Source organism: Elephas maximus, chromosome 22 (genome assembly GCF_024166365.1).
Source record: "Elephas maximus indicus isolate mEleMax1 chromosome 22, mEleMax1 primary haplotype, whole genome shotgun sequence".
Taxonomy (NCBI): domain Eukaryota; kingdom Metazoa; phylum Chordata; class Mammalia; order Proboscidea; family Elephantidae; genus Elephas; species Elephas maximus.
In genome coordinates, this window is record NC_064840.1 from 481,735 (window position 1) to 507,657 (window position 25,923).

Consider the following 25,923-nt stretch of genomic DNA (forward strand, 5'->3'; position numbering starts at 1 on the left):
GGCACCACCATGGGGGGCACCCCGTGCTAGGTGTAGCCCACACCCCATAAGGGGCAGCCCTGGCTGAGAGAACAGCAGGTCTATGGGGACTCTAGGTGCCAGGCATCCTACAAAGACTCCCAGGAAGGTGCTCTCGGGGGCAGGGCCCGCGTCACTTGTGTGCTGACCCCTCTGCGCCCCACCATGGTGGGGAGGGGGGTATGAAGCCAGGAGGCCTGGGACCGGTGGGTAAACAGTTGGAGCTGCGGAGCAGGGGTGAGGCCATGGTGTTGCTGACCCTGGGGCCATGTGGCCCGTGTTTCAGCACCAGGACACCCTCCAGAGCTGTCTGCCCTCGGAAGCCCCCCTGTGTCCTCTGCAGGGCCACGCTTCATGGGTGGGGAGTGGCCGGCAGCTGTGGCACTGCTCCAGAGCCCCCACCCACTCAGAGCAGCTCTGGGCTTCAGAGACATTCTCCTGGCAAATTGGTTTTAAATTAAAGGAGGTGTTGAAGCTTGTGCACTGTGGCTTCCCCAGGTGTACCTGATCTAATTTCATTAACGAGATCAGGACGGATGATGGCTCCTGTCCATTCTAAAGAAAGCCCTTCAGTCTGTCAGGGTGGGGGCTCTTTGAGGCTGAGGAAAGGGCTGCTCCACAGAGCCCTGCACAATTCCCCAGGGGAGGCCAGGTCCCCCACCCATGTCAAGGGGCTGCCAGCTTCTGCTGGGCCCCTGGGGCCCTGTGTACATAGCAGCTCAAGCTCCTTCTTGGAGGTGCCCTTGCTGTCCAGTATCTCCTGTGTCCAGACCTGGGATACGATGGGCACTCACGCACAGCTCTGTCAGGCCCCTATGCTCCCCTAGGCCTGTGCACACCCTCCCACCACTCAGGACCCAGCCCCTCCCGTCCTCGGTCTGTGCCTCACGCTGGGTTCCTCCCATGGGGTGTCCAGCATCCAGAGAGCACCGGGGACAGCACAGCAGGTGGTCCCAGCCAGGACAGGTCCCCGCCCACCACCACTCAGACCCGCCCACCTCCTTCAAAACTTCAACAGTGGACACAGGTGGGCTGTGCGCAGTGGGGCTTGTGCCACCACCCTCCCTCCCCATGTCCCCATGCCTACACCAGCTGGCACACAGCAGGTACTCCGTGAACACTGCTGGGTTAAGGCCAGCAGTTGCCAGCTCTCCCCTACCTGCACCCAAGAGGTCAAGCCAACCGGCCACAGGGGTGGGCTTTGCCAGGACAGGAAGGGCTCTGGGGAACGGAAGCCCTGGGGGGGCTCCGCTGAGGTAGGCTTAACGTCACATGTTCACACCCGGCTACGGTCAGGGCCAAGGGGCCAGCTGCCCACACCCCCGTCCCAGTGGACAGATTGAGTAGATCCTTCCCCTGGTCCCATGGCTGGGGGGCCGCACCCCACCCCCAGGGCCACCCCCGGCCCAGCATGGGGAGCCAAGGTCAGGAAGACCCCAGAGTACAGGTCCACCCCACGCTGCTGCAGGTTAGCAGGGCCAGGGCAGGGGTGGTGAGGAATCCCAGGGGAGGGGCGGCTTACCTTGTCATCAACGTCGCTCTCGCTGTCACACTGGGGGGCAGAGAGAGACAAAGTCAGTGCCCCCACACACCTGCTACGCCACCCACCCCACGGGTTTGTGGGGTACTCCAGCGTGGGGTCTTGATGTCAGGGGTCTGGACATGAGGTGGAAGGGTATCCTGGGGGCTCAGCAGGATGTAGCCTGGGCCAGCCCAGAGACTCTTCCCCACGGTCTGACCTTGGTCAAGGCCCCGAGTGGGTACAGGGGATGTTCAGAGGGCAACAAGAGAAGGGGTCCCTGCCTCTCAAACAGGCAGCTGTGACCTCAGGTGTGGGCACGATACCCCCATCTACCCAGGAGGGGGTCATGCAGCCTGCGGGGGACTTGCCTGACCCCAGCCCCACCATGGAGCAAACATGGGGTCCCAGAGTGAGACACGGACACCCCTCACCCGGGGTCTGCCCAGAGCCCTCCTCACCACCCCTGTGGTCAGCCAAGAGCCTCCCCCCGGGGTCATCCCAGAGCCTCCACTCCAAGGTCAGCCTAGAGCATCCCCATCCCCAGAGTAACGTGGAGCAGCCCCACCCCCACCCCAGGGCAGGAGAGGCTCCACAATGAGAGAAGGAGCCACCCCACCCTGCGGACTAGCCTGGGTCAGGGGCATGAGTGCACGACCCTGACCCAGAACCTGGGAAGACCAAGGGCAGGAGGACCAGGTGGGATGGCCGATCCCAGCTCAGGCTCCTTCTCCTGGGTCCAAAACTGAGCAGAGGCCCCTGGCCCAGCAAAGTGGAAAAGCCACGCTCAGAGAACGGGCCGGAAGGGCTGGGCCTGGGACACCCTGGAGCTATGGTGGGCACTCAGGGTAGGCCCGGAGAGAGGCGTCTGGGGTGGAAGCCCTGTAGACACGCTCGGGTCCAGCCTAGCTCTGTGTCTCAGTCGGGGGCCTGCTGGCTCAGCTGGCTAATGAAAGATGGTTACAATCGGGAAAACAAATCCCCCTTCTCCACTTTCAGTAAGCAGAGCTTTAAAAAGCACAGACTGCTCTAGAAATCAAGGCAATTTCCCCTAAAAGAATAAAAATAATCCCTCCCTAGCAATGGCAATTATGATACGTTCATGACAAATGACTTATACCGCTGAGAATAAATCTCCCCAGGACGCGGACAGGGCCATCGCCCACTCGGACGCATGCACTGCTGGTTTTACATGTTGAACTCCACTTGATTAATAGAAGTAATTAAATTATACAGCCTTCCTCTGTGCCCCCAAACTGCAGGCTCTAATGTTTTCAATGACAAAGTTCACGGAGATACGTGAAAACCGCAGCGGTAAAGCACCGCTTTCCGATTTTGTGACAGGTGTTGGTAGCCTGGGCCCACAGGGTGGTGGGGACGCCTAGACCAGGACTCCCAAGGGTCACACCCGACAGGGCCAGGCCTGAGAGCTCCATGCAGTGCCTTCCCCAAGCAGCAGGACTGGTGAGCAGACAGGGCCTTCATGCTGCACTCTGCTCAGACCCTTCCTGGGGGCCCCTGTTCTGGGTCTCTATGATCAGTGTGGGGTGGTGGCTGAAGCCCAGTGGTACCAGCAATGGCCCAGAAGGGCTGGTGATTCCACACTGGGAAGATTCAGGGACCTGAGTCTGACCACAGCAGCTTTCCATCAATACTTAACACCAGAGGTGGGCCCTGGAAGTCTCCATCAGAGGGCCGCCCACCCTCACAGCTTCATAGGAGGGCCTCCTCTGGAAAAGGGGCACTTTATGGGCCATCCCCCATGGTCACTGGGTGCAGAGAGAAACTACACGTGGTCTTCAGGGAGGGCGTCTGAGGGCAGAGCCCAGGCCCCTCTCGGTGACAGCGGGGTCAGCGAGGCCGCTGCAGATGGTGGTGGGTGCGGGGAGGACAGGGGTGATGGTGGGCTGTGGTGGAGGCACGGGTGGGGAAGGGGCCAGGAGGAGGGGAGCTTTCTATGGGGTCAGGAGGAGCATGCTGGGTGGGTATCAGGGCGGAGGCAGCAGGGGAGCAGCCTTCTGTGTTTGGGGTATAGAAGGAAGGTGATGGGGGAGAGAGGGAGGGGTAAGTTTAAAGAGCTGTGGGGCCAGAACATCCCACGACGTGCCAGGACATGTGGCATCTCATCTCTGCTGTGACCTTAGACGGGAAACTCAGGGTGATGGGAAGCCACGGCCAGGCTTGAAGAAGGGCAGTGGGGGTGAGACTTCATTTAGGATGAAGGGCCCAGGGTCAACTAGGGGTTGCCTCTGAGGGAACAGCTGGCACAGAAATAGCTGGACCCAGTGCTGGGGGACCCAATCGGCTCTTTCCACTTAATTAGCGCTGTAGAGCCCGTGAGCTGGAAATGGCAATTCCCATGAGGCTTTCAGGGCACTGTGGGGCCATGGTGTACGGTCCTCCTGCTCTCGGGTGCTCCTGAGCCCCTCCTGCCACCTCCCCCCGCCCAGCCTTGGAGAGACTCAGGACCCCAGGCCCGGCTGTGACCTCCCCATGTTCTCTGCAGGCATCCATCACCTGAGGAGGGCGATGGGTGGTGTAGGATTTACCCACATGTGGGTGCCATGAGGGGCTGACAGCAAGAGCACTGAGGAGGCACGGCCCTATAATTAACCATGCAGCGCAGCTCGGGCATGCAGGTGGGCATCGACGTACCTCGTCATTAAGTTCTGCAGATTAATGTCTAACTTCAATGGGGCCGGACTGAGTGTGACCATCAATCAGGGGAGAAGGGCGAACACCTCTGTCCTTCAGCTCTGCCTGAATGGATGGCGTTCAAGGGGACACCCTGGGCCCAGGGATGCACCAGCAGGTACGTGGCCTCTGTGTCCGCTGTGCTTGGCCAGGCCTCAGCCCAGTTGTCATGTGGATAACACCTCTCCTGTGCTAGGTCCTCCCGCTGGCCCTTCCTGGGACCCGGGGGTTGTGGCCCTGCGTGCACGATAGCACTGGGGGTCCTGGGAAACATCATGCCTGGGGGCTACCAGTGACACAGTGATGAGGACCACAGCAGACCCCCGGCTCAGCCCTTCCTCCTGCTCAGGTGCTCCCCAGAGTGGGGGTGCCAGCGCAAGTATCCCCACAGGCTCAGGGCTGCACAGCGGGAGGTTCGGGCAGCGCTGGGCCTAGGGCTCCTCATTGGAAGCCCAACCACTCCACCCTGCCCGGTTAGGATGGGAAAGCTGCGGGCCAAGTCCCATCTCAGGTTCCCGGAGCTTCCATTTCTTCTTCTGTGACACATACGGTGGGGCCCTGACCACCCTGAGGGGTACTGCCGTGGGCAGCTGGTGGACACCAGTGCCCCAGGCTCCAATCATGCCTTCCCTGACCCTCATCCCAATAGCAACGGCCTGAGCAGCAAGGACCCAGCTGGGCAGAGCCACAGACAGCTCAGTTTGGCCTAATTCTTTCAAAATTAGATACCAACGTTCAGACACCTGAGTTCTCATAAACACCCATTTCTACCCATTTCTACTGAGTGGGCAGGGGCTGGTGCTGTGTAGCAGCTCTCCCAGAAGAGGCGAGTCACAGCCCAGTTCCCACCAGCCCAAAGACCCCAGCCAGGCGCTGGGCACCTCATCTCATGCTGAGAAGTAGGATCCTGGAGTTCGGAAAGTACAGGTCTCAAGGTGACCTTAGGTAAGCCACCTGATCCCCCTGAGCCTCAGTCTCCTCATCTATAGAGAGGCAAGTAGCACCTCCACTTTAGGGCTGCTTTTAGGATCGTGTGAGTCAACATGTGTAGAGTGACTAGAATGGAACCTGGCTGCTGTAAGGCTCAATAAATGTTGGCTGTCATTGTCGTTGTTGTCATCTTCATCATTTCCAGCAAGGTCGTTAAAATCATCATCCCCACCACCATCACCACCGCTGCCATCACTGCCACCATCACCATCATCGCCACCATCAGCACCATCATCACTGCCACCATCACCACCATCATCACCATCGCCACCATCACCACCTCCATCACCACTGTCACTCTCACTGCCGCCACCGCCACCACCATCGCCATAACCATCAGCAACACCATCACCACCACTGTTGCCATCACTACTACCATTATTACCACCATCACCACCATCACCACCATCATCACCACCATCAGTATCAACATCACCACCACCACCATCACTATCACCTTTAGCACCATCATCTTCATACCTGTCATCACTACCATTACCTTTGTCTTCATCATCAACCATCTTAATCACCATCACCATCTTCAGCATCATCACCACCACCATCATCTACTCCAGCCCCCTCCCCTCACGTCACCAGCCTAGCCCTTGGAGGCATCTGAAACCCTATGCCTTGTGGGGATGGGGCATGAACCGCCTCACCCAACCAGCATCACCGGGCCTCTCCCCGCCCACCAGAACCCAGGCGGCTCTGCCTGGGCTGGGAGCTGCTCATCACCCTCCACAAACTGGGAACACCAGAAACCTGCCTTTTTCTCCTCTCAGTGTGAACATTAATTACGACTTCACAGTGGAGCTAAGCGGACGGCTGCCTGTCTCCCATCTCTCAAACAAAGGCATGAAAAATTCATGAGCAGAAGACCTTGCTGCCGATCCTCGGTGCTCCCATCAAACGTCTCACTCATCTCAGCTTCCCCCGACGGGTGGTGCTGCCCCGTCCAGCTGCCCCGTGCAGGTGGAGAGAGGCAGGCCAAATCAGTGATGAGGACAGAGGGGCTTGTGGCCTGGGATGCCCCTGAGGGAGCTGCTAAGACTGCCCAGCTCTGCTCTGCCTCCCCCAGCTCCCGAAGCCACGTGGCCAAGGGGTAGCTGCACTGAGGGTGAACTGGGTGGGTGCACCTGCCCCTGCTATGGGCACATCCATGGAGGCCTTGTGTGTGTACCTGTGGCGAGGGGAGGGCCTGGCCCTGCCTTCTCAGCCCCTAGACTGTGCTGCTGCCGAGGAGCCCCGAGGAGCTTGTTACTAAGGGCAATAAAGAAACCAAAACCACAGGCCAGACTTGGGGCCGCTGAGCAAGCTGCAAGGGGGCAAGGATGTGCACTCAAGGCCACTGACACCAGACTCACCCTGGTCAGGCACAGAGACCCCCCTGGAGATGGCCATGCACAGGATCCTGGTCATGGTCCCCAAGGGAGACTGACCACCCTATCTGCCTACCAAGACTGGGGTAAGGCCACGCCCTGAGGAACTCCCATGGCAGCCCAGAAGGGTGCATCACACTCGGTTAATTGTGCGCAATAACGGGTGGCGGGTCCTGAGAACACCATTCTTGTTTATTCAGCTGATTCACTTTTTATGAGTGTTTAGGCTTTAAAGCAAAACAAAGCACTAATTACCCAATTAACAAGCAATTAAGTTACTACAGCCTAAAAGCCCGAGCTGACTGCCTTTATGAGGCTGCAGCGAGAGGCCCATTGGGCAAGGAGCAGCTGGAGCTGCTGGGACGGGTGGGCTGGAACCCCCCATATGCTCCCAGTGCTGTGCCCTGCCCTCAGGGGCTCCAGTCTGGCCCTCGGGCTCGACTCTGACCCTTCCCCAGAGTGGACACCTCTTCTGCCAGTGCTGCCCCCAGCATCTCCATGGCCACTATCTGACCTGGGAACAGCCTTCGTGGGCCGTGAATGCAGCTGCCCACACCCGCGGGCCTCGAGTCAGCCAGCACCAGGTTTAAGAGGGGTCAGCCTCTGCAGAGGACCCTGTACAGGTGGGTGTCTGCAGAGGAGGGCTGCGCCCCAGTGAGGAGAAAAGCCACCCCCTTAACTCCTCCTCAAGACAAAGTAGAACAAAATTCTTACTCCTGATCAGGCTGGGCATGGGACCCTGCTGCCTACCCACCCTCAGGCCACACCCCTGCTCGGCGGTCTCAGGCCTCTGGCCTGCTCCTCTCACGTCCACAGCACTCCACCCAGGGGTCCTCCCGCCTGGAGATCCTCCCCCCTGGGAATCCTCCCCACTGTGGATCCTCCCGCCTGGGGACCCTCCCCCTGGGGATCTTCCCCTCTGGTGATCCTCCCTGTGGGGCCCCAAGTCCTCTGTAGGGGTGCCATCACCCTGCCACCATCCGACTTTACCCACACGTGTTCATTCAGTTATTCACTGCATGGACCGCTGAGTTTATCTAATTTGTTTATCATCAGTCTGGTTACATTAAAATCAAAATTCCCTGCAAACAAGGACCTCATTCTGCAGTACACACAGACCCCGAAACACTGCCAGGTACCTATCAGGCACATTAAGAATGTTGAGTGTGTGAGTGAGTGAGCAAGTGAGTAAATGAACAAATGTATGAGCGATGAATGAATGAGTGAGAATGAGTGAATCAGAGCAATTAAATGAATGAAACAATGAGTAAATGAATGAGAATGAGTGAACGAGTCATCTTATTAGTGAATACATGAATAAATAAGTAAACGGCCAGGTGAATGAGTAAGCGAACAAATGAGTGACTGAATGAGAGAACAAGTGAGGAAATGAATAAGTGAATGAATGAACAAGTGACTAAATGAGTAATGAATGAGTAAATGAGTGACTAAATGAGTGAATGACCAAGTGACAAAATGAGTGAGAATGAATGAGTGAAGGGGTGAGTGGGTGAAGGAGTCTACAAGCGAGAGAATGAGAGGCTTCGGCTGGCCACTAATGCCTGAATTGCTTTCTCATTGCTCTGTCCAGGTGGTGGTATGGACACAGGTGTCGGGTGTCTGTGGTTGTAAGGCGACGGCCAGGAGGCAGTCCCCCAGGATGGTCATTCAGCCTGGAAGCTAACTCTGGACAAACACCAGACATGAGATCTCCCGGCTGCACTGCCGGACCTTAGGGAGTAGCCAGGCCCATCGCCCCATCATCAGGAGCTCCTGTCTGCACAGGCAGGTCAGAGACGATGGCCCCGGTCCACACTGCCGGGGCCTCTTGCCCACACCCATCCATTTAGTGATGACCGCGAGAGGTATATGTCCCCTTTCCGAGACATGGGGCGGTGATATGAGTTCCTTACCTCAGGTGGACCTCTCCTCCCAGAGACCCCTTACTAAGGGCACTGTGTTCCTTTGCTTTAATTCTGTCAGCAGGTCGTGAGGCTCATGGATTTTGGCCCCAGAGAGGGTAGCGGAGCGTGGACATTAGCTGGGTGTCTTTCCCAAGCGGCCGGGCCGCCCCACCTGACCAGCCCCTGGAGGCAGCCTCCAAGCCAGCTGCTCCTCACCCCCGCCCACCATGCCGGCCTCACCGCGACTCCACAACCTGTGCATCTGTCCTCGCTGCCCTCCCTCCCGGGTGGCCCAGGAGCCTGCTCCGGGGGCCTCCCCACCACCCCGACCCCCATGTGCCGGTGGTTCTGTGCCATCTGACATGCACACACCTACTTGCTCATCTGCTCACGGCCGGTGGCAGCTGGCAGGCCTCACCTCAGGGCGCGGTGCTGCACAAGCATCACAGAGTGGACACGGAGTGCTGAGGCCGTCGGCCAGGGGCCCTGTGCCTCCTCCCACCCGGCCCCACAAGCCAGCCCCGACCTTTGCTGACTGAGGACCCCGTGGGCAAGGACGAACCAGACCGGGCCTGGCGTCTCCCTCTACGTGGCAGGCCGGCAGACAGCAGCCCCTCAGCATGAGTGCCCGCAGCCTCGAGGGCCGAATAGTAATGAGCTGTGTCAGGAAATGAGGGAAGGCGGCCACAGCCGCGCACTGACCTTTCCAGAGCGACCCTATTAATATATTCCTGTGTTGTCAGACTCAAAGCGCTAACTGGCTCATGAATTATTTATCAACACAGAAGTCTTAACCAGAAACGGTGTTAACATTAATTTCTAACCTTCTGTGCCACGGCGGCCCTGCCTGTCCGCATAATTGAATTCCAGCTTCCTACGGCATCTTGGTGGGGGGCCCAGATGCTGCTGCCAGGGTCTCGGGATGCACCCACTGTGTCCCCGGCCCCCATCTGTCCCTTCCCCCAGGGCTGGCTGTCTGGGGGATCCAAGCCCACTGTGGAAAGGTCATGCAGGCCCTACTCACCTGGTGCTGTCTTGGAACCCTCCCCCGTTAGCCCCTGACCATCTCGTGGGGTCTCCACAGGGCTGTCCAGAGCCAACCATAGGGGTGACATAGAGCTGGTCACTTGCATGGCCAGAGTCCTCGGCTCCCACTGCTGCTGAAGGGCAGGAGCCACCTCAAAACCAGGCGTCACAGCTCTGCGGGGCCCTGCAGCCAGCATGGGGGGTGGGGGCATGGGGCAGCCAGCATGGGGGCAGGGGTGCGGGACAGCCAGCATGGAGCAGGGGTGTGGGACAGCCAGCATGGGAGGGGGGCGGGGGTGTGGGGCAGCCAGCATGGGGGTGTGTGGGTGTAGGGAAGCCAGCATGGGTGGGTAGAGTATGGTGCAGCCATCACAGGGAGCGGGGGTCTGGGGTAGCCAGCATGGGAGGCAGGGGTCTGGGGCAGCCAGCATGGAGGGTGGGCGTCTGGGGCAGCCAGTATGGGGGGCAGAGGTGTGGGCAGCCAGCATGGGGGTGGGGGGGTGGAGCAGGCAGCATGGGGGGCGGGGGTGTGGGGTTCCCTGGGGTGCGGGAAGGTGCTCTGGTAGGAGATGGATCCCCAGCCCCTCTGCAGATGCCCACCCCTGGGTCCCGGGGCTGGAAGGCTCCAGAGCTGCAGGCCACTTTGATATCACCTTCCGACTGGAGTTCCCGTGTCCAGATGCCTCGGTCCCAGATGGAGCCCTGGCCACGCCCAGTGCCCACCCTGCCCCGGCAGCTTAACCCCTGGGAACCTGGCTTGGCCTCCTGTCAAGGGGAGCTACACCCAGCAAAGGGTCTGGAGCATACCCCGACCCTAGTCCCTCATGAGTGTGTGACACACCACCGCTCCACTCAGTCCCTCAGGCCATGTCTCTTCACCCCCAGGGGCCATCTGCGGCCTGCCCTTGAGGACCGTGTCTCTCAGTGGCCCTCACTCACCACGCCCTGCCTGGCCTGCGTACAGGCTCACCTTTGCACAGATTCCTCCTGCTCCACCTTGCCTTCTGGCCTCAGGGGCTCTGCCTGCTCTGCTCACTGTTGTACCTGGGGCACATGGAGCGCAGTCAGCCCGCTCAAGACCACAGCCTCCCTGGGGCTGCCCATGCCCACGGACCTGACCATGAAGGGCTGCTCCTGATCGCCCCAGCCCCCTGCCCCCTTCCACGGGTGTCCACCCAAGGGCACACTCATCCCCATCCCAGAGGCTGGGAACATGAACCACCTACTGGGGCAAGCGCACCAATCACAAAGGATGGACACCAGCTGAGGGCCCTGGGGACCCCCACGGGGACCCCCATGAGGACCCCAAGAGGGCTTCTGGGAGAAGGGCAGGGACACAGGGGGCTCAGGCAGTGGCTCTTCACCAAGCAAACCACAGGGAAGGGTTTCGACGTGCAGGCCATGGCTGCACGAGGGCCCAGGGCAAAGGGGGGCTGAATGAATGATGGGTGAGTGGATGGGTGGATGGATGGGTGGGTGGACAGACAGACATATGGACAGGTGGATGGACAGATGGATGGATGAATGTATGAACGGATGGATGGATGGAGGCAGGTTTATTGATGGGTGGAAAGATGGGTGGATGGATGGATGGGTGGATGGACAGATGTTATGGATTGAACTGTATCCCCCCAAAATGTGTGTCAACTTGGCTAGGCCATGATTCCCAGTACTGTGTGGTTGTCCTCCATTTTGTCATCTGATGTGATTATCCTATATGTTAAATTCTACCTGTATGATGTTAATGAGGCAGGATTAGAGGCAGTTATGTTAACGAGGCAGAACTCAATCTACAAGATTAGGTTATGCCTTGAGTCGACCTCTTCTGAGATATGAAAAAGAGAATGGAGCAGAGAGGAGAGGGACCTCACTACCACCAGGCAAGAAGAGCCAGGAGAGGAGCGTGTCCTTTGGACCCAGGGTCCCTGCGTTGAGAAGCTCTTAAACCAGGGGAAGACTGACGACAAGTACCCTCCCCCACATCTGACTGAAGGAGAAAGCCTTCCCCTGGAGCTGGCTTCCTGAATTCAGACTTCCAGCCCCTTAGATTGTGAGAGAATAAATTTCTGTCTGTTAAAGCCATCCACTTGTGGTATTTCTGTTACAACAGCACCAGATGACTAAGCCAACGGTCACTGGACAGACAGATGAATAGATGGGTGGATGGACAGAGAGATGGACGGATGGACAGATGAGTGAAGGGAGGGTGAGTGGATGGGTGGACGGACAGATGAATGGATGAACAGATGGACAATTCCTCTGAAAGGAGGCAGCACAGGCCTCTGCTGGTCACAGGGAGAACGCCGGGCTGGGCCCACGCCCTGCTGTCCCTGTGGTTTCTACCAGCAGCCACCTCCCTGGCAGCCGGCCTCAGTGGCCATCCTGCCCTCAGAGGTCAGGAGGAGAATGTGCTCCCGACTCCGGGGAGGGGGATGACGGGTTTTATTGCTTTTGTACAAATTATGGCTGCTTGGAGGTGGCCCGCAGAGCAGGGTAATGAGTGTTGTAAACCTCCTTCATGAAGAAGAGCTGTAGGGGTGCAGGTGCTGAGTGGGCGCTGAGAGGCCGAGAGCTCTATGGCTAAGTTGGGGGGGCACACCACCCCACTGCGCAGGCCCAAGAGCCTATTGCACTGCCATTTTGTGGGGGCTGCTGGAACACAGGGTGCAGGGGGCAGGTTTCAGGAAAGCACAGAAGGCACCCCTGGGCACCAGGAAGGGGTTTGAAGATCTCTCCAGCCAAAACTCACTGTTCCCCTCTCTCCTCTCCCCAGGACCCCACCTCTCCCCTCCTCCTTCCTCACCCACTTCCACCCCAGCCCTGGCAAGATCCAAAGTGAGGCCTAGTTGGGAGGTCGTATGGGAGCACACTTGTGCACACATACAGGTGTGGTTGTGGCTATTTCTACGTATGTACTTGTGTGTGCTGCATGTATACTCGTGTGTATAACACAGCAGTCAGGGGCACAGTCATGGAAACTACTTCTACATAACCAAACACCTCGAGGGACTGAGATACTGGGATTTTAGGCTGAGGACCACAGTCCTGGGGGACATCTAGGTCAGCTGGCATAACACAGTTCAGGAAGGTGATGTTCTACATCCTACTGTGGTGAGCAGTGTCCACTGTGAGCAGCCATCTAAGACACAAGTATTGTCTTGTTCCGTCCGGAGCAAAGAAGAGTGAAGAAAACCAAAGACTCAAGGAAGCAATTAGTCCAAAGGACTAATTGCCCAAATAAACCACAGGCTCCACTAGACTCAGATCAGAACTAGACGGTGCCCGACTACTACTACCAACAGTTCTGACCAGGAACACAGTAGAAGGTCCCTGTCAGACTGGTAGAAAGCGTAGAACAAAATCCAAATTTACAAAACAGATCAGAAAAACTGGTCTGATAGAGATCAGAGGAACCATCATGTCTACCTACGGTCCTAAATTACTCTTCTAAAGTGGAACTGAAGCCATCCCTGGAGATCACGTCTCAGACAAAAGACAGGCCTGTAAAATAAATAATAACACCTATGAAGAAGGTGCTCCTTAGAACAGTCAACTCTATGAGACCAAAAGGGCAACATTTGCCCAAAAGCAAAGATGAGAAGGCAGGAAGAGGCAGGGAAACTGAAGAAACGGAAACAGGGAATCCAGGGTGGAAATGGGGAGAGTGCTGACACACCGCGGGGACAGCAACCAACGTCATGGATCAATCTGTGTGTGAATTATTGAATGGGAAACTAATTTGGTATGCAAACTTTCACCTAAACCACAATAAACTGTTAAAAAAAAATGAAGTTCAGAGACTTTGGGGGTCGCAGGACACTGTCAGGGGTTGCAAAGAACAGTCATGATGCCACCACTGGCCAGCTACTGAAGAATGTCCACGTGCTTCCAGAACCTTCTCAGTGCCAATCTCTAGCCGGTGGGGGCACAGCTCCCTCCAAGACAGCCTGCCTGGCTCCCCGCAGTGCCTGCTGGGTTTCTGGCAGCACGGCCCACATAGTCAGCTCTCTTTATGCAGATGTTATGCTCCATGAAGTCCCTGAAACAAGGCTTCCACCTGGTTTGTTCTGGTTGGAACCCCTGCTGAGAATGTGCATGTCTAACAAGTTCCCAGGAGAAGCTAATGCTGCTGGTTAGGGACCAATCCTGAGAACCACTGGTACAGACAAACCCGCTGCCCTCCAGCTGATTCCGACTCATAGCGACCCTATAGGACTGCCCCATAGGGTTTCCATTTCCAAGGCCTTAACCCTTTAAGGAAGCAGATTGCCACATCTTTCTCCTTTGGGGCGGCTGGTGGGTTCGAACCGCTGACCTTTGGGTTAGCAGCTGAGCACTTTAACCACTGCGCCACCAGGGCTCCTCACTAGTACAGCAGTGGTTCTCAAAACTTATTATAGATAAGAATCACCTGGGGATCTTGTCAAACTGTAGATTCTGACATCAGTATAGCTGGGATGGAAATGCAAATTCCCAGCAGGGGCTTGAACCAGAAAGAGCCAGTTGGAAGCCCTGCTGTGAACATGGGCCGCTGCTTCAGGGGATGTACAGGGTTAGGCTCCTGCGAGCCTCTGGTCAAGTGTCCATCCACAATCAACACCTCACCCTGCTTTACGTGTTCCTGTTTAAAGCTGCCTTATATAATTTCGTCTGCTACCCCTATCCAGGTTCCCAGGGAAAGAATACAACTGGGAGACCCATCAGCAATTTAAAAGCAGTTCCAACCCCGCCCCCCACAAGGCATCCAAGCCAGTCAGCTAATGGCATCCTGTGGGGGCTGCCTACCCTGCAGGGACTCCTGGGGCACATCCACCACACGGCTCTGCCGCTGACCTCTGGGCTGGGGTGTGGTGATGCCTAACCCTAATCCCCGTACTTTTCTTGACAGCAGCGACGAGGGGCCAGGGCAGGATGTGAGGTAAGGGTCCTCATGGAGAATGGGATGGGGTGGGGGGAAGGGGGTGGCTGATCGTGTCCAGAGCTGGGCCTGAGTTCCACTCCTGCCCTGCCATGTGGCAGGGGCCCACAGGCAAGTCCTGTCAAGGCTATGTGCTGCCATTTCCTCTGGTGGAGAACAGGGGGGATGGTGCCAGCACCCCCTTGGGGGCAGAGGGGCAGAGGCACCAGTGAGCCTAGACCACGGCAGCATCGCCTGGCACGTCGCGGCCAGCAGGAGACGAGCTGTCACTACGGCTGTTATGTTCACAGTGTCATCACTGCTGTTCTGCCTCCCTGGCTTCAGTCTGCAGTCACCGCCACAGCTGCTGGGCACAGGGCCACCTTCCAGAACATTCCGCTCACTCTGGGTGGGTGGAGAGAGGGTGGGGCCGGGAGTTCCCGGCTGCCTGTGGGAGTGGCTGCGGCTGCCAGTGGGTGTTCACAGATTCTCTACTCTCAGCTTTCTTCGATAGTGGAAGCCCAACCCCCTGCTTCTGGGGGAGATAGATCATTCTATCCTTGGCTGCAAGCAACCAAATTAAGACGACGACTTTTTAACTAATTTTATGGCGCTAACGAACATCTGATGGCGTGTTAGGGAGGTCATGCCGGGCTTTCTGGATAAAAGCTGCTGAGAGTGAGCAGTAACTGGGAATTTGCTAGAAATAAATCTTGGCAAAGTTAAGCCACTTTTAAACGTGGTCAATAAAACCAGGTCGAGTGACAAATGCCTGTGTCACTGAGTGCTGGGATGCTATCAGAGGACAGGCAGGGCAGACAGGCCCCGGCACTTCTCCTTGCTGTGCCTGAGGCCCCAACTGCAGGCACAGGCAGGCGGGAAGAGGGGGCACTCAGGTACACGTGGACACTCACACAAGGTGCCCACGTAGCCACAGACACACACACACACACACACATGCCCACGAGGCCAGAGGTGCACACCTGCAGTACGTATTCACAGACACACACCAACACTCACAGAGGAACACGGAGACACACGGTCACAGGCTGCCCACAGCCACCGCACGTGTCAAGGCCCCTGTGTACGTGAGGACCTGTCTGCACACGTCAGGCCCCATCTGCACACCTCAGGCCCCGTCTGCACATGTCTGCACCCGTCAGGCCCAGTCTGCACGTCAGGGCCTCGAGGCCCGCCTGCACTCGGGTGGGAACCATGGCCCCCCTGCAGCCCAGCCCCTCCCTGCCACCATCTGTCGCTCGGCAGTTGGGGGGTGGTCAGGCTTTGAGCAGCTGGCGTGTTAATTACTGCTCTTTCTCAGCAAACATTTGCTGCACTTGTCCAGGGAGAGGACCTCACGTGATGGATCGGGATCTGGCAGCAGAAGGGCTGCCCCGGGGCCTGGTGAGGCAGCTCGGCGGGGAGGTCTCGCTGCCCCAGGGCCTCAGACACAGCAGGGGCCTATGTGGGTGTTCCGGGACTGGCACGGTCAGCAGAGGAGGCAGCCTTTCGCTGGGACCAACTTCCCAGGACTGGGCCACTCAGGCCACCCCAGTGCTGCTGACACCCCAAGACGCCATGTCACACCCACACAGTGTAGGACCCTATCTATGTAGACGCGGGCCCTGCTCTGGGGCCCAGACCTCCTGCCTGCGGAGCCCCTGACTCCTGCCCAGTCTCAGGTGTGGTGACGGCTCTGCCCACAGCGCTTGCCCCCACAGCAGCCGGCTGGGGACACCCCTGAGCCGCCGAGGGGCCGACCCTACATGTGCCCACAGTCTTGCCACACAGCCCCTGCCAGGCTCCACAGGGCATCATGGAAGGAGTTCAGACTGTCTGTCCTCCCCTCCCCTGTTTGTCTGCTTCCCGAAAGCCAGGCATGTGAGTCCACGCTGTGGCCCAGGGTGCTTGGGACAGAGGTGTGGCTGAGACATGGAGCAGCACGCTCGGCTGGTGACAGACCTCCCAGGACAGGGGCGTGGGGAAGGGGAGCCACACACAGGTGAGGGGATCAAGGTGACAGTCACTCCGTGGGGGCGGGGATATGCGTGGTCCCCCATCCCACAAAGAGGGGGGATATGCATGGTCCCCCACACCACGAGAGGCGGGGATGTGCGTGGTCCCCCACACCACAAGAGATGGGGATGTGCATGGTCCCCCATCCCACAAAGAGGGGGGACGTGTGTGGTCTCCCACACCATGAGAGGTGGTGACATGCGTGGTCCCCCACAACACGAGGGGCAGGGATGTGCGTGGTCCCCCCACTCCGTGACAGGTGAGGATGTGTGTGGTCTCCCATACCACGAGGGGCACCCTGACTATCCCTAGGTGACAGAGCACCAAGGTCTGCGTGGTGCAGGAATCTGTCAGGAAGGCAGCTAGAGAGCAGGAGAGAAGCCTTCCCTCAGAGACTCTCCCCCGGGGACACCCTCCCTCCCTTTGCAAGTGCGCTGTAGCCCCAACCAAGTCCAAGGGCCCCTGGGCAGCCAGAATGCAGAGGAGAGGCCAGTGCAAAGCCTGAGGCCTTGGAGAGAGGCGGCGGCAGGGCCAGTGGGAGTGAGGGGGGAGCTGAGCAAAGGGAGTGGACAAACCGCGTCCCCCCCCCCAACAAAGAAGCATGCAGTGGACACCAGGCCTGAGGCTGCCCTTCTGGTGCCTCCTCCATTGATCAGACCACAGCAGGCAGGCTGTCACCCGGCCACACACAGCCCTCACCCGACAAAACAAGTAATTAATGGGTTAATTACCCATCCCCATAAATGTTGCTGTGATTTAGGGAGCTCCCTGAGGCCTGGGATGTGCAGTGAATCCCAGACGAGGGTGGCGGAACCAATTCCCCCCAGTGGGCCAGGTGCTGTAAATCTGCAGAAATGGGTTTTATGGAGCACTGGGTTTATGATGTCATCACCGTCCTCTCGGTACTTAGAAAACGAAGAGAAGCCCAGCGGAGGGCGGAGCCAGCACAGGGTGCATCTGAGTGGCAGGCCCAGTTGGTCATCGTCCAGCCAAGGTCAGGATGGGGCCCCAGCCCTCCCCACACAGGTCTAGAATAGGAGACAGCCATGGTGCTCTGGGAGGGTGGGTTCCAGGGGAGCCTGGCCCATCACTGCCTTCCTGTGCAGAGCCCTCCTGATGCCCGGCCCACGCGGACCCCTTCTAGCCGCGTGGCTAGAATCACCTCAAGGTCTGCACCCCAAGGTCCAGCCTGAGGTGCAAGATTCAGGAAAGTTGGTGGCGGGGGGAGGGGGGCACTCCAGAGGGGCAGAGAGGGAGTGGGGCCCTCTCCAGGTGGTGGAGCTCTGGGCAGAGGAGGGACCCTCGGCCCCAAGGTGGAGCTGTATCCAGGAGGGGCACTTACCGAGTAGCCTCTTCCAGAGACCGCCTGCGCCGAGCTCTGCAGGAGGAGGGATGGACAGTCAGAACAGCCTAGGCCTGCTGTGTGTGCCCAGCACCGCTTCCTCTGGGGACCCTGCTCCCCTCTGAGGAACTGCCCCCCAGTCCTTGACCCTCATTTGGGCCATGTGACCCAACTCTGATGGCTGAGTGCCCCTCCCCATGGTCACAGCTGGTCCAGAGACAGGCTGGGGGCCCCAGCGGGAGCCAGCCCAGTGCCTGGCATCCAAGCTTTCTACGTGGCCTCAGCCCCTGGGCCCTGCTGTACTGGAGTCTTATCTGGGACCTGCCCTACTGACCAGTCTGTTCTCCCTTTTGGTACAGCCACTTGGGGTGGGCTTCCTTGCAACAGCTTTGGGGTTGGGTTTGGGAAACTTGGATCAGTGCAGTCACGTAGCCAGGTCACTGGCCGCTGCTGAGGGCCAGGCCCAGATGAAGCAAGATCCGGGGCCAGCAGGCTGTGTCTTCCCACGAAAGATATGGCCCACACCGGGGTTTTCTGAATGTGGGAAGGTCCCTCTGCAGCAGGTTGGCCTTGCCCTACACACCCACCCCACCTGCCTGCCTGGCCTGACAGGGCCCTTGTGCCCAGCTACCCAGAGCGGCTATGGCATCCCACTGAAAGGCCTGGGAAGACACCTGCTGGAGGGGCCAGGCCAGGAGGCCATGACACCCGGATACTAGGGAAAGCCCCTGGATGGGAGGCCTGGGCAGGCGGTTTCTGGGTGGGCGGTGGCTGGGCAGAAAGAGAATTATGGCTCCGATGCCACAAGACTTATCAAGATGACGGGTCTGACCCAACTGCACCTTGAAACTGTGGACTTTTATGAGATGCCAGGCCTACTATGGGGACAGTGTGATATCCCAGCTGGCCACCCTGGTTGGAGGCTGAAGCACAATTCCTGGGGCTGCCAGGAGACAGCAGGGGCTGAGGTCTGGGGGCCAAGGGGGAAATGGGAAGATTCTGCCCCACCTCCAAGGGATGAGGGCTGGCTGAGAAGGACGTACCTCAGGTCCCAGAGGGTGGCCAAGGGGCAGGGCAGGGAGGCAGCAGACTGTGGGGATTGGCACCAAGAACTAGGGGGCTGGCATGGCCCTCCACCTGCCTCTACTTGCCTTACCTCAGACTGCAGAATTGGGGCTCAACACCCCTTCAGGGACACTGCTTCTGGGGCCTCCACAGGTCCCCGTCCCAACTGAGAAGGGGCTACAGGGTCCTCTCCCTTCCCTGGGCTGACCATCCCCAGGGCCTATGTCAGCTCCCCACCCCCCATTCCCCAGCCAACTGCATGGGTAGTGTCCTGTGGCTGCCCGCAGTACCCCCCAGGAAGGTGGTGATGTGCCCAGAGGACCCTGCCGGCCTGCCCTATGACAGAGCTCCCAGAGACCCATCCCACCAGCTGCAGCAGCTGATGCTCTGCTCCAGGGACTTGGAGCTCAGCACCACTTTTCGGGGACCCTGACCCAGGTCACTGGGGACCCTTAGCTCCAGGGATCCTGGGGGCAGCTCAGGACGAGGAGAGAATGGATGGCCCCATGGGCAGTTCCCAGGCCTGGCGCACCAGGTGCCCACACGGCCCGCGTCGTCCACCGTGGTGGGGGGAGCTGTCAGCTGCACTGCTCTCCTGGGCCAGAGCGCTTTCCTCTGCTGTTTCTAATGAAGACCTTCAGGTGCTAAACCCATCTTGGGCAACTGAGGGAGGGGGCAAGGGTGGGCTCCTACACAGGCCCAGAGTCACACAGCACAGGTGGCTCAAGGCAGAAGCTGTACCAGGCCTGAGGCTGAGCAGATCCCCAGCACGGCCCCCCAGTCCCCATCCCCCAGCGAGGCCCCCTAGTCCCCGTCCCCCAGCATGGCCCCCCAGTCCGTCCCCTACACAGCCCCCCAGCATGGCCCCCCGTCCCTGTCCTCCAGCACAGATCCCCCGGCATGGCCTCCCAGTCCTGGTTCCCCAGCACAGACCCCCCCAGCATGGCCCCCCAGTCCGTCCCCCACACAGCCCCCCAGCATAGCCTGCCCAGCAGCACACAGCTCTAATTGCTGTTCTACACTTGACCCCTGCTAACAGGAAGGCCTAATTACTAAAACACTATGTCCTCGTGACACGCAGCTGCGACACTGTCTTGGATGGACTGGAGCCACCTCCCAGGTCCCCGGAAGCTCTGGGCTGGTCCCTCCTGCCCTGAGTCCCACGGTGGCCCAGGTACTCACGTCGCTGAGCAGGTCCCGAGAGCTGCTGCGCCTGGAGCTGGTAGCCTCAAGCATGCTGTCCTCATCACTGTTCCTGTCACCCCCTCTGGGGACCGTGACCTTCATCTGGGGAAGAGACAAGAACAGGCACACTGGTTTTACTCAGCCGACTGCTGGGGCACAGGCATGCTGGGAGGGGGCCAAGGAGGGGCCAATTGCTTTTCCTGCTCCTCACGCACCCCTGCATCTTGCCCTGAGGGGGAGTGTCACCACACCCCACACTCCAACCTGGGGGTCACCACACCCCACCCCACCCCACCAAGGGCTCACCACACCCCTGGCAGGCCTTCCACCAAACTGCCTAGAGGGTTGGTCCTGGGATGTGATTTGCTGCTGTGGGTAGTGCCCTGGGTGGGAACCTTGGGAACATCCCACCTTTCCCTAAGGGTGCTTTGGTTCCCCTCCAGGGCCTGGGCGGGGACAGCACCCAGGAGGTGGTGAGCAGAGGACGAAGCCCGCGCTTGTGTCCAGAGTAGAACCTAAAGACCCAGGAAAGCGAACAGCACAAAAGACCACTGACAGGCTACAGCCCTGCCTGGAGCCAGCCTTCAGGTGCAATTGGTGCAGAATGTTTCTCGGGAACACGGGCCATCAGGAGCACAAGGCCTCTCGGTCTCTTTCCAAACACACAGCCCGAGGCTGCCATGGCCTGGCCACCCACTTCCTCCAACACCAGGGGCAGCAGGCCTCCTCGAATGCCCAACCTGCTGGACATGCCCCCGGACGTGGTTCCACCTCACGAGAAGCCCAAGGCAGTAGAGGGGGGCAGGGGCATAGCTCCGGGTGACCACGGTGGTTACGCGGCCTCTCTGTGCCTCAGCCTGTCACCTACAAGCTGGCACTGCTGTGGCTGCTTCTCCCCTGATATACTAAGATGGACGAACGTGGGCACAGGCTGCTGGGTGCCAGGCCTTGGCCTCAGAGCTTCGAGAACACCAACTAGTTTACTGTCTACAAGAGCCCTGAGTGGATACACTTTTTGCACCTGGATACACTTCTGCACCCGGAGGCTGGGAATGGAACTGGGGGGCCCCTGGACCCAATGACTGCCCTTGTCACGCTAACTTCTCATCTGAATAGTTTCAAATTCACACAGGTATGTGCAAGCCACTCGCACCCCGGCCCTTCACCCCTAAACTGTGTAAGAACACACCACCATTGACCTCACAGACCTGCCCCAGCCAGGAACGGTCCTGGCCCGGAGCAGCCGCTCCTGAGGGAAACCCTGGCCCCACCTCTTTGGATAGATGTCCCTCAAGGGTGGGGACTTGGTGCTCAGGAGGTGGAGCCCTCTGGGGTGTCCATGGGTCCTGCAGCTATGTGGTGCTGGGGGGGTCCCACCTCTCCTGTAGCCCCTGTCCCGAGGGCTAACATCCCCACTCTCCCCTGCCTGGGCTGACACCCCCACCGTCTCCTGCCTGGCTCAGGGGTGCACCCTCACCTTCTTCAGGGCTTTGCTCAAATGCCGCCTCCCAGGGACACCTCCCCGACTTCCCCATGATAACTATACCTATCCCTCCTGGCATTCGATGCCCCCTTCACTTTCCTCCTGAACGCAGCACACAGCATGTCTTTTATTCCAGGCTGTTCCCCATTCGCGGCCTGCCCGGCCAGTCCACCACCTCCAGGACCGGGCACAGACTGGGGTGCTCAAAGGTGCTGAGTGGACTTTCACCTACTACCCAACCCGGCAGAGAAAGAACACGTGCTCCGTCTGTGTTCAGCCCAGGAAGAGCTGTCTGGGGACCAGGATCCGGTCTTCAGAGAAGGGGAGGCCATACCTGGGAACCCCGACGGAGTTGCAGAGGGCAAGATCAGCTCCAGAGAAGTGGAAACCTTCATGTAGGCCAGCATACCTGTGCAGAGCAGGGGCTGGCAGAGCACTGCAGGGGGCAACTCAGCATCCTCCCACCCCAACAAGGCCCCTTGTACAGCATCTGGGGCACCTGTCTACCTGTACTTGGCACTGTAGCATTTAGAATATAGAGAACAGGGTTACCTCTAAGCACCCACAGGCTTAGCCTAAGGTGTTTTCAAGCTGGAGCTCATTCTATGCTGACAGTTGCACCTACAGGTGAAGGGTGCTACTACCGCCCAGCTTCATCAGACACTGTGGGAAAGAAAGTCCTCAGAGTTGTCGGTGGGGAGTCACAGGTTCCAAAGTGAGGTCAACTGAATTGGCAACGAGACCCTGGTGTTAGCAAAGCCTCATCTCCCCTCTCCTGTGGGCTGGCTGACTTCTACGTTTGTTAGCTGGGGTCCTACTTCTTTCAGAGATCCTTCTTGATAACTCCAGCCATTCCCTATGCCATTCCCTACACCAGCCACGCTGGATGAAGGACCCCTTCAGGTTCCCCAGCTCCTGAGCACCTCTGTGAAAGTGAAGTGGGATTGCTTGTTTGCTTGTCTATTTCCTTGCATCAAACTGGGAGCTTCCAGTGGGTAGAGCTGTCTTTTATCCCCATCTTCCCGGTACCACTCAGCCCAGGCACAGGCAGGGTTTTCGGAGGAGCAAGTGTTTCAGGCTGGCACAGTGTCAGGGAAGAGCTGCTGCCCTGCTGAGTGCTGGCCACCCCTTAAGCCACTCTCCATTCTTCTTTCGGAATCTGGATGAATGAATGGGTAGGAGAAAGGATGGAAGAAAGAAGGCAAGGAGGAAAGGAGTGGGGTGGGTAGGTGGAAGAAAGGCAGGAAGAACAGATGGTGGGTGGATAGGAGGAGGGAAGGAGGGAGGGAGGGAGGGAGGGAGGGAGGGAGGGAGGGAGGGAGGGAGGGAGGGAGGGAGGGAGGGAGGGAGGAAGGAAGGAAGGAAGGAAGGAAGGAAGGAAGGAAGGAAGGAAGGAAGGAAGGAAGGAAGGAAGGAAGGAAGGAAGGAAGGAAGGAAGGAAGGAAGGAAGGAAGGAAGGAAGGGGGGACAGATGGTGGGTGGGTGGGTGGATGGAAGGTAGGAAGGGAGGAAAGAAGAGCTGGTGGGTAGATGGCTGGACAGGGACAGAGGAGCACAACAGATTGCATAGGGATGCTGGCTGAACTAAGGTCACAGCACTAGGAGTCGCACCGCCATGTGTGCATGTGAGCTTGGTAGGCCTCGGCCTGTGCCGTGTATGGTCCCCTGCTGGGGAGACAGCAGGAGCGGCAGCTTGGGCCCTGCTCTTAGAGCAGGTAGAGAGGACTCCAGGCGGTGTGTGATCCTAGAAAAGGGACCAGACCTGGGACTCTGGGCTCCGCTGTGGCCCCACCCACTTCTGGCCACTGGCAGTGCTCTCCCCAGGGCTCCAACGTCTCCTCCACAGAGGCCCTCCAGACCTTCCGACCTCAAGGGAATCCTCCCCCAAGTGCAACCCAGCTTGCACTCAAAACCACCCGACTGGTGACTGGTTTGTATTCCCAGTCAGGATTTGAGCTTCGCAGAGGCAGGGATTTCCATCTGACTTGTTCACTGCTGGGTCCTCGGGACTCAGCACAGGGGCTGATACACAGGAGAAACTCAAAAGTACAAGCCAGTCGACCCACGTGAGGGCTGAGAGGGAATGCAAGCTGTGCAGGGGTTAGCACCACCCACCACCCAGCCCGCCTTTGCCCGCCCACCAGGTTGCCCGCCCACCCGTAGTCACCTGGCCCTTGGGGGAGTCGGGGGAGGAGGGCACAGCGCCAGGCACAATGCAGGCATCCAGGGTGAGGTGATCATCTGTTTCCTTCTCCTCCCCCAAACAGTGCCCAGACAGCAGGTGCCCCAGGCCCACCCAGGCTGTCCCCGCCCCAAGACTCCTGATTCACAGTGGGGATGTGGAGGCTCAGAGGGTCCAGCACCCGGGATCCTGCCCACTGCTCCCTGCAGACCATGGGCTCCAGGTCAGAGCCTGAGCCCTGCAGTGACCCCAATGATGGTGGCCCATGTTTGGGACCCACAGCCAGGGTCTCGAGGTGGCAGGCCCAGTAGGTGGGGGAGGGTCCTGTCAGTCAGTATAAGTGACCACAGTGACAGCCAGCACTCATAGGGTACTCAGCAACTGTCCCAGCAACCCCACAGGTTGCACTGCGGCAAACACCCCACCCCACAGTGAGGAAGCCCAGGCTCTCATGCTACATGGGGTGCACCAGGAGGGCCCTGCCCACAGTGGGTGGTCCACGGCAGGCCACTTGGGGGCTACAGCCACCACGGAGATGCCACTGACAAGGCGTGGAGGTTAAGACCTCGATCACGTCCCTGCTCCACCAGGCAAACCCCAGGGTGTGGGAACCTCTCCTAATAGCAGCAGCCAGACATTTACCTCAAAATAAAGGGGATCTCCTTCCAAAAAGTCAGACACTGAAAACCCCATAGAGCACAGCTCTACTCTGACACGCATGGGGTCACCAAGAATTGGTGCTGACTCCGCAGCCACTGGTCAGTCGTGGTCACCTACAGGCCCAGGACGGTCCTGAGAGCTCCGCCTTACGTCAACTCACTTACCCTGACAACCCCTAGGGAGAAAGTCACCATCCGCGCTACAGACGGGGAAACGGAGGCACTGAGTGGTTGAGTAATGAACCCAGGGTCACACAGCTGGGGTGCAGAACCAGAAGAGGTCCCAGACAGTCGGCTCTCCACTAGCACACTGATTTTCAGAACTGACCCAGCCCCCTGCTACACACACACAGTAACACAACAGAACAGACATGGTGAGAAATGTGGGTATCCCAGCATGGAGGCACACCCACAGTCCGCTCTTCGTGGAGGCCCTAGGCCCAGCCCTCTGCCAGGCCCTGGAGCTACAAGCCCAGCAAGGAACGCAGATGAGTCAACAGCCACCACCATGCAGAGGGGCAAGCCCAGGGCGCAGTGCAGGGCTGGAGGAGGCGGGGAGGGCTGGCTGGAGGGATGGATGGTGATGGAGCTGAAACTCGAAAGGTATGTCAGCCAGGAGGGCAGGGCCAGGCAGGAGAGGAAGGAGGGAGATTCAGGACACAGAGGGCATGTCAAGGAGTGTGGACTTTACCCTGAGGGAAGAGGGAAACTTCCAGAGAGTTTTTATAGGGGAGGGGCATCTTCCTGGAACCTCACTGTCTGCCTGTGAATCCTGGCTCAGCCACCTACTCTGCTGATTATGGGCAATTTATTTAGGTTTTTTTTTTGCTTCAATTCTCTCATCTGAAAAAAGGGAATAACAATAATATGTACCTCATGGGGTTGTGGTGAGGTTAAACAAGTTGGTACATGTTAACCGCTAAAAAGTGTCAGGAACAACTATGACAGACTACCTTCTACTAGGCCGAGTGACATGAGGGTGGCCTGGCCTGAGGTCATGGAGGGGAAGACGGGAGGCTGTGGACATCAGATAACACATTCCATTGGAGGTAAAAAGGCTATTCAGGGGGTCTACTTCATCTTGTGCCAGTTTTGGTAAGTCATATTTTTCAAAGAATGTGTTCATTCCATCTAAGTCAATGAGTCTATCAAAATAAAATTGTTCCCGTACCATACTTTCAACGTTTGTAGAATCTATAGTGACATATCTTCTTTCATTCATAATGCTGGTGATGGGATTTCTCAATTTTGTCGATGTTTTCAAGAAAACAACTTTTGGTTTGCTTTCTTCTTCTTTTTTTTTTAGCTTCATAAGGTGAAACCTTTGGTCAGAGATTTTAGCCTTTTTTGTTGTTGTTGTTGTTAATAATATACGCATTTAACGCTAGAGCTTTGGTGCATCCTGCAAGCCTGATGTTGTATTACCAGTCGTTTGCTTTGGATTATTTTCTAATTTTCCCTGTGAAATCCAGGTTAGAGGGAGATTCAGGAGGCGGAAGCAAAGGATCTGCCTGGCTGTGGTTGGGGGTGGTGGCTGGAGGGCAGAGTGAAAGGTGACCTTCTG

The 25,923-nt window shown here is 58.2% G+C and overlaps 1 protein-coding gene across 10 annotated transcripts in view; it reads right to left on the reverse strand.

Annotated features, from left to right (window-relative positions):
* The window catches only part of FBRSL1 (fibrosin like 1), a 70,398-nt gene that overhangs the window by 23,762 nt on the left and 20,713 nt on the right, over nt 1–25,923 (reverse strand). For 9 of the 10 annotated variants that reach the window (XM_049865762.1, XM_049865764.1, XM_049865759.1 and 6 more), the window contains exons 3-5: nt 20,033–20,137; nt 17,786–17,821; nt 1,541–1,570 (exon numbers count right to left, since the gene is read on the reverse strand). In XM_049865762.1, coding sequence (XP_049721719.1) covers nt 1,541–1,570; nt 17,786–17,821; nt 20,033–20,137 — 171 coding nt within the window. The remainder of the gene's footprint in view (nt 1–1,540; nt 1,571–17,785; nt 17,822–20,032; nt 20,138–25,923) is intronic. The other variant, XM_049865763.1, reaches the window with a different exon arrangement.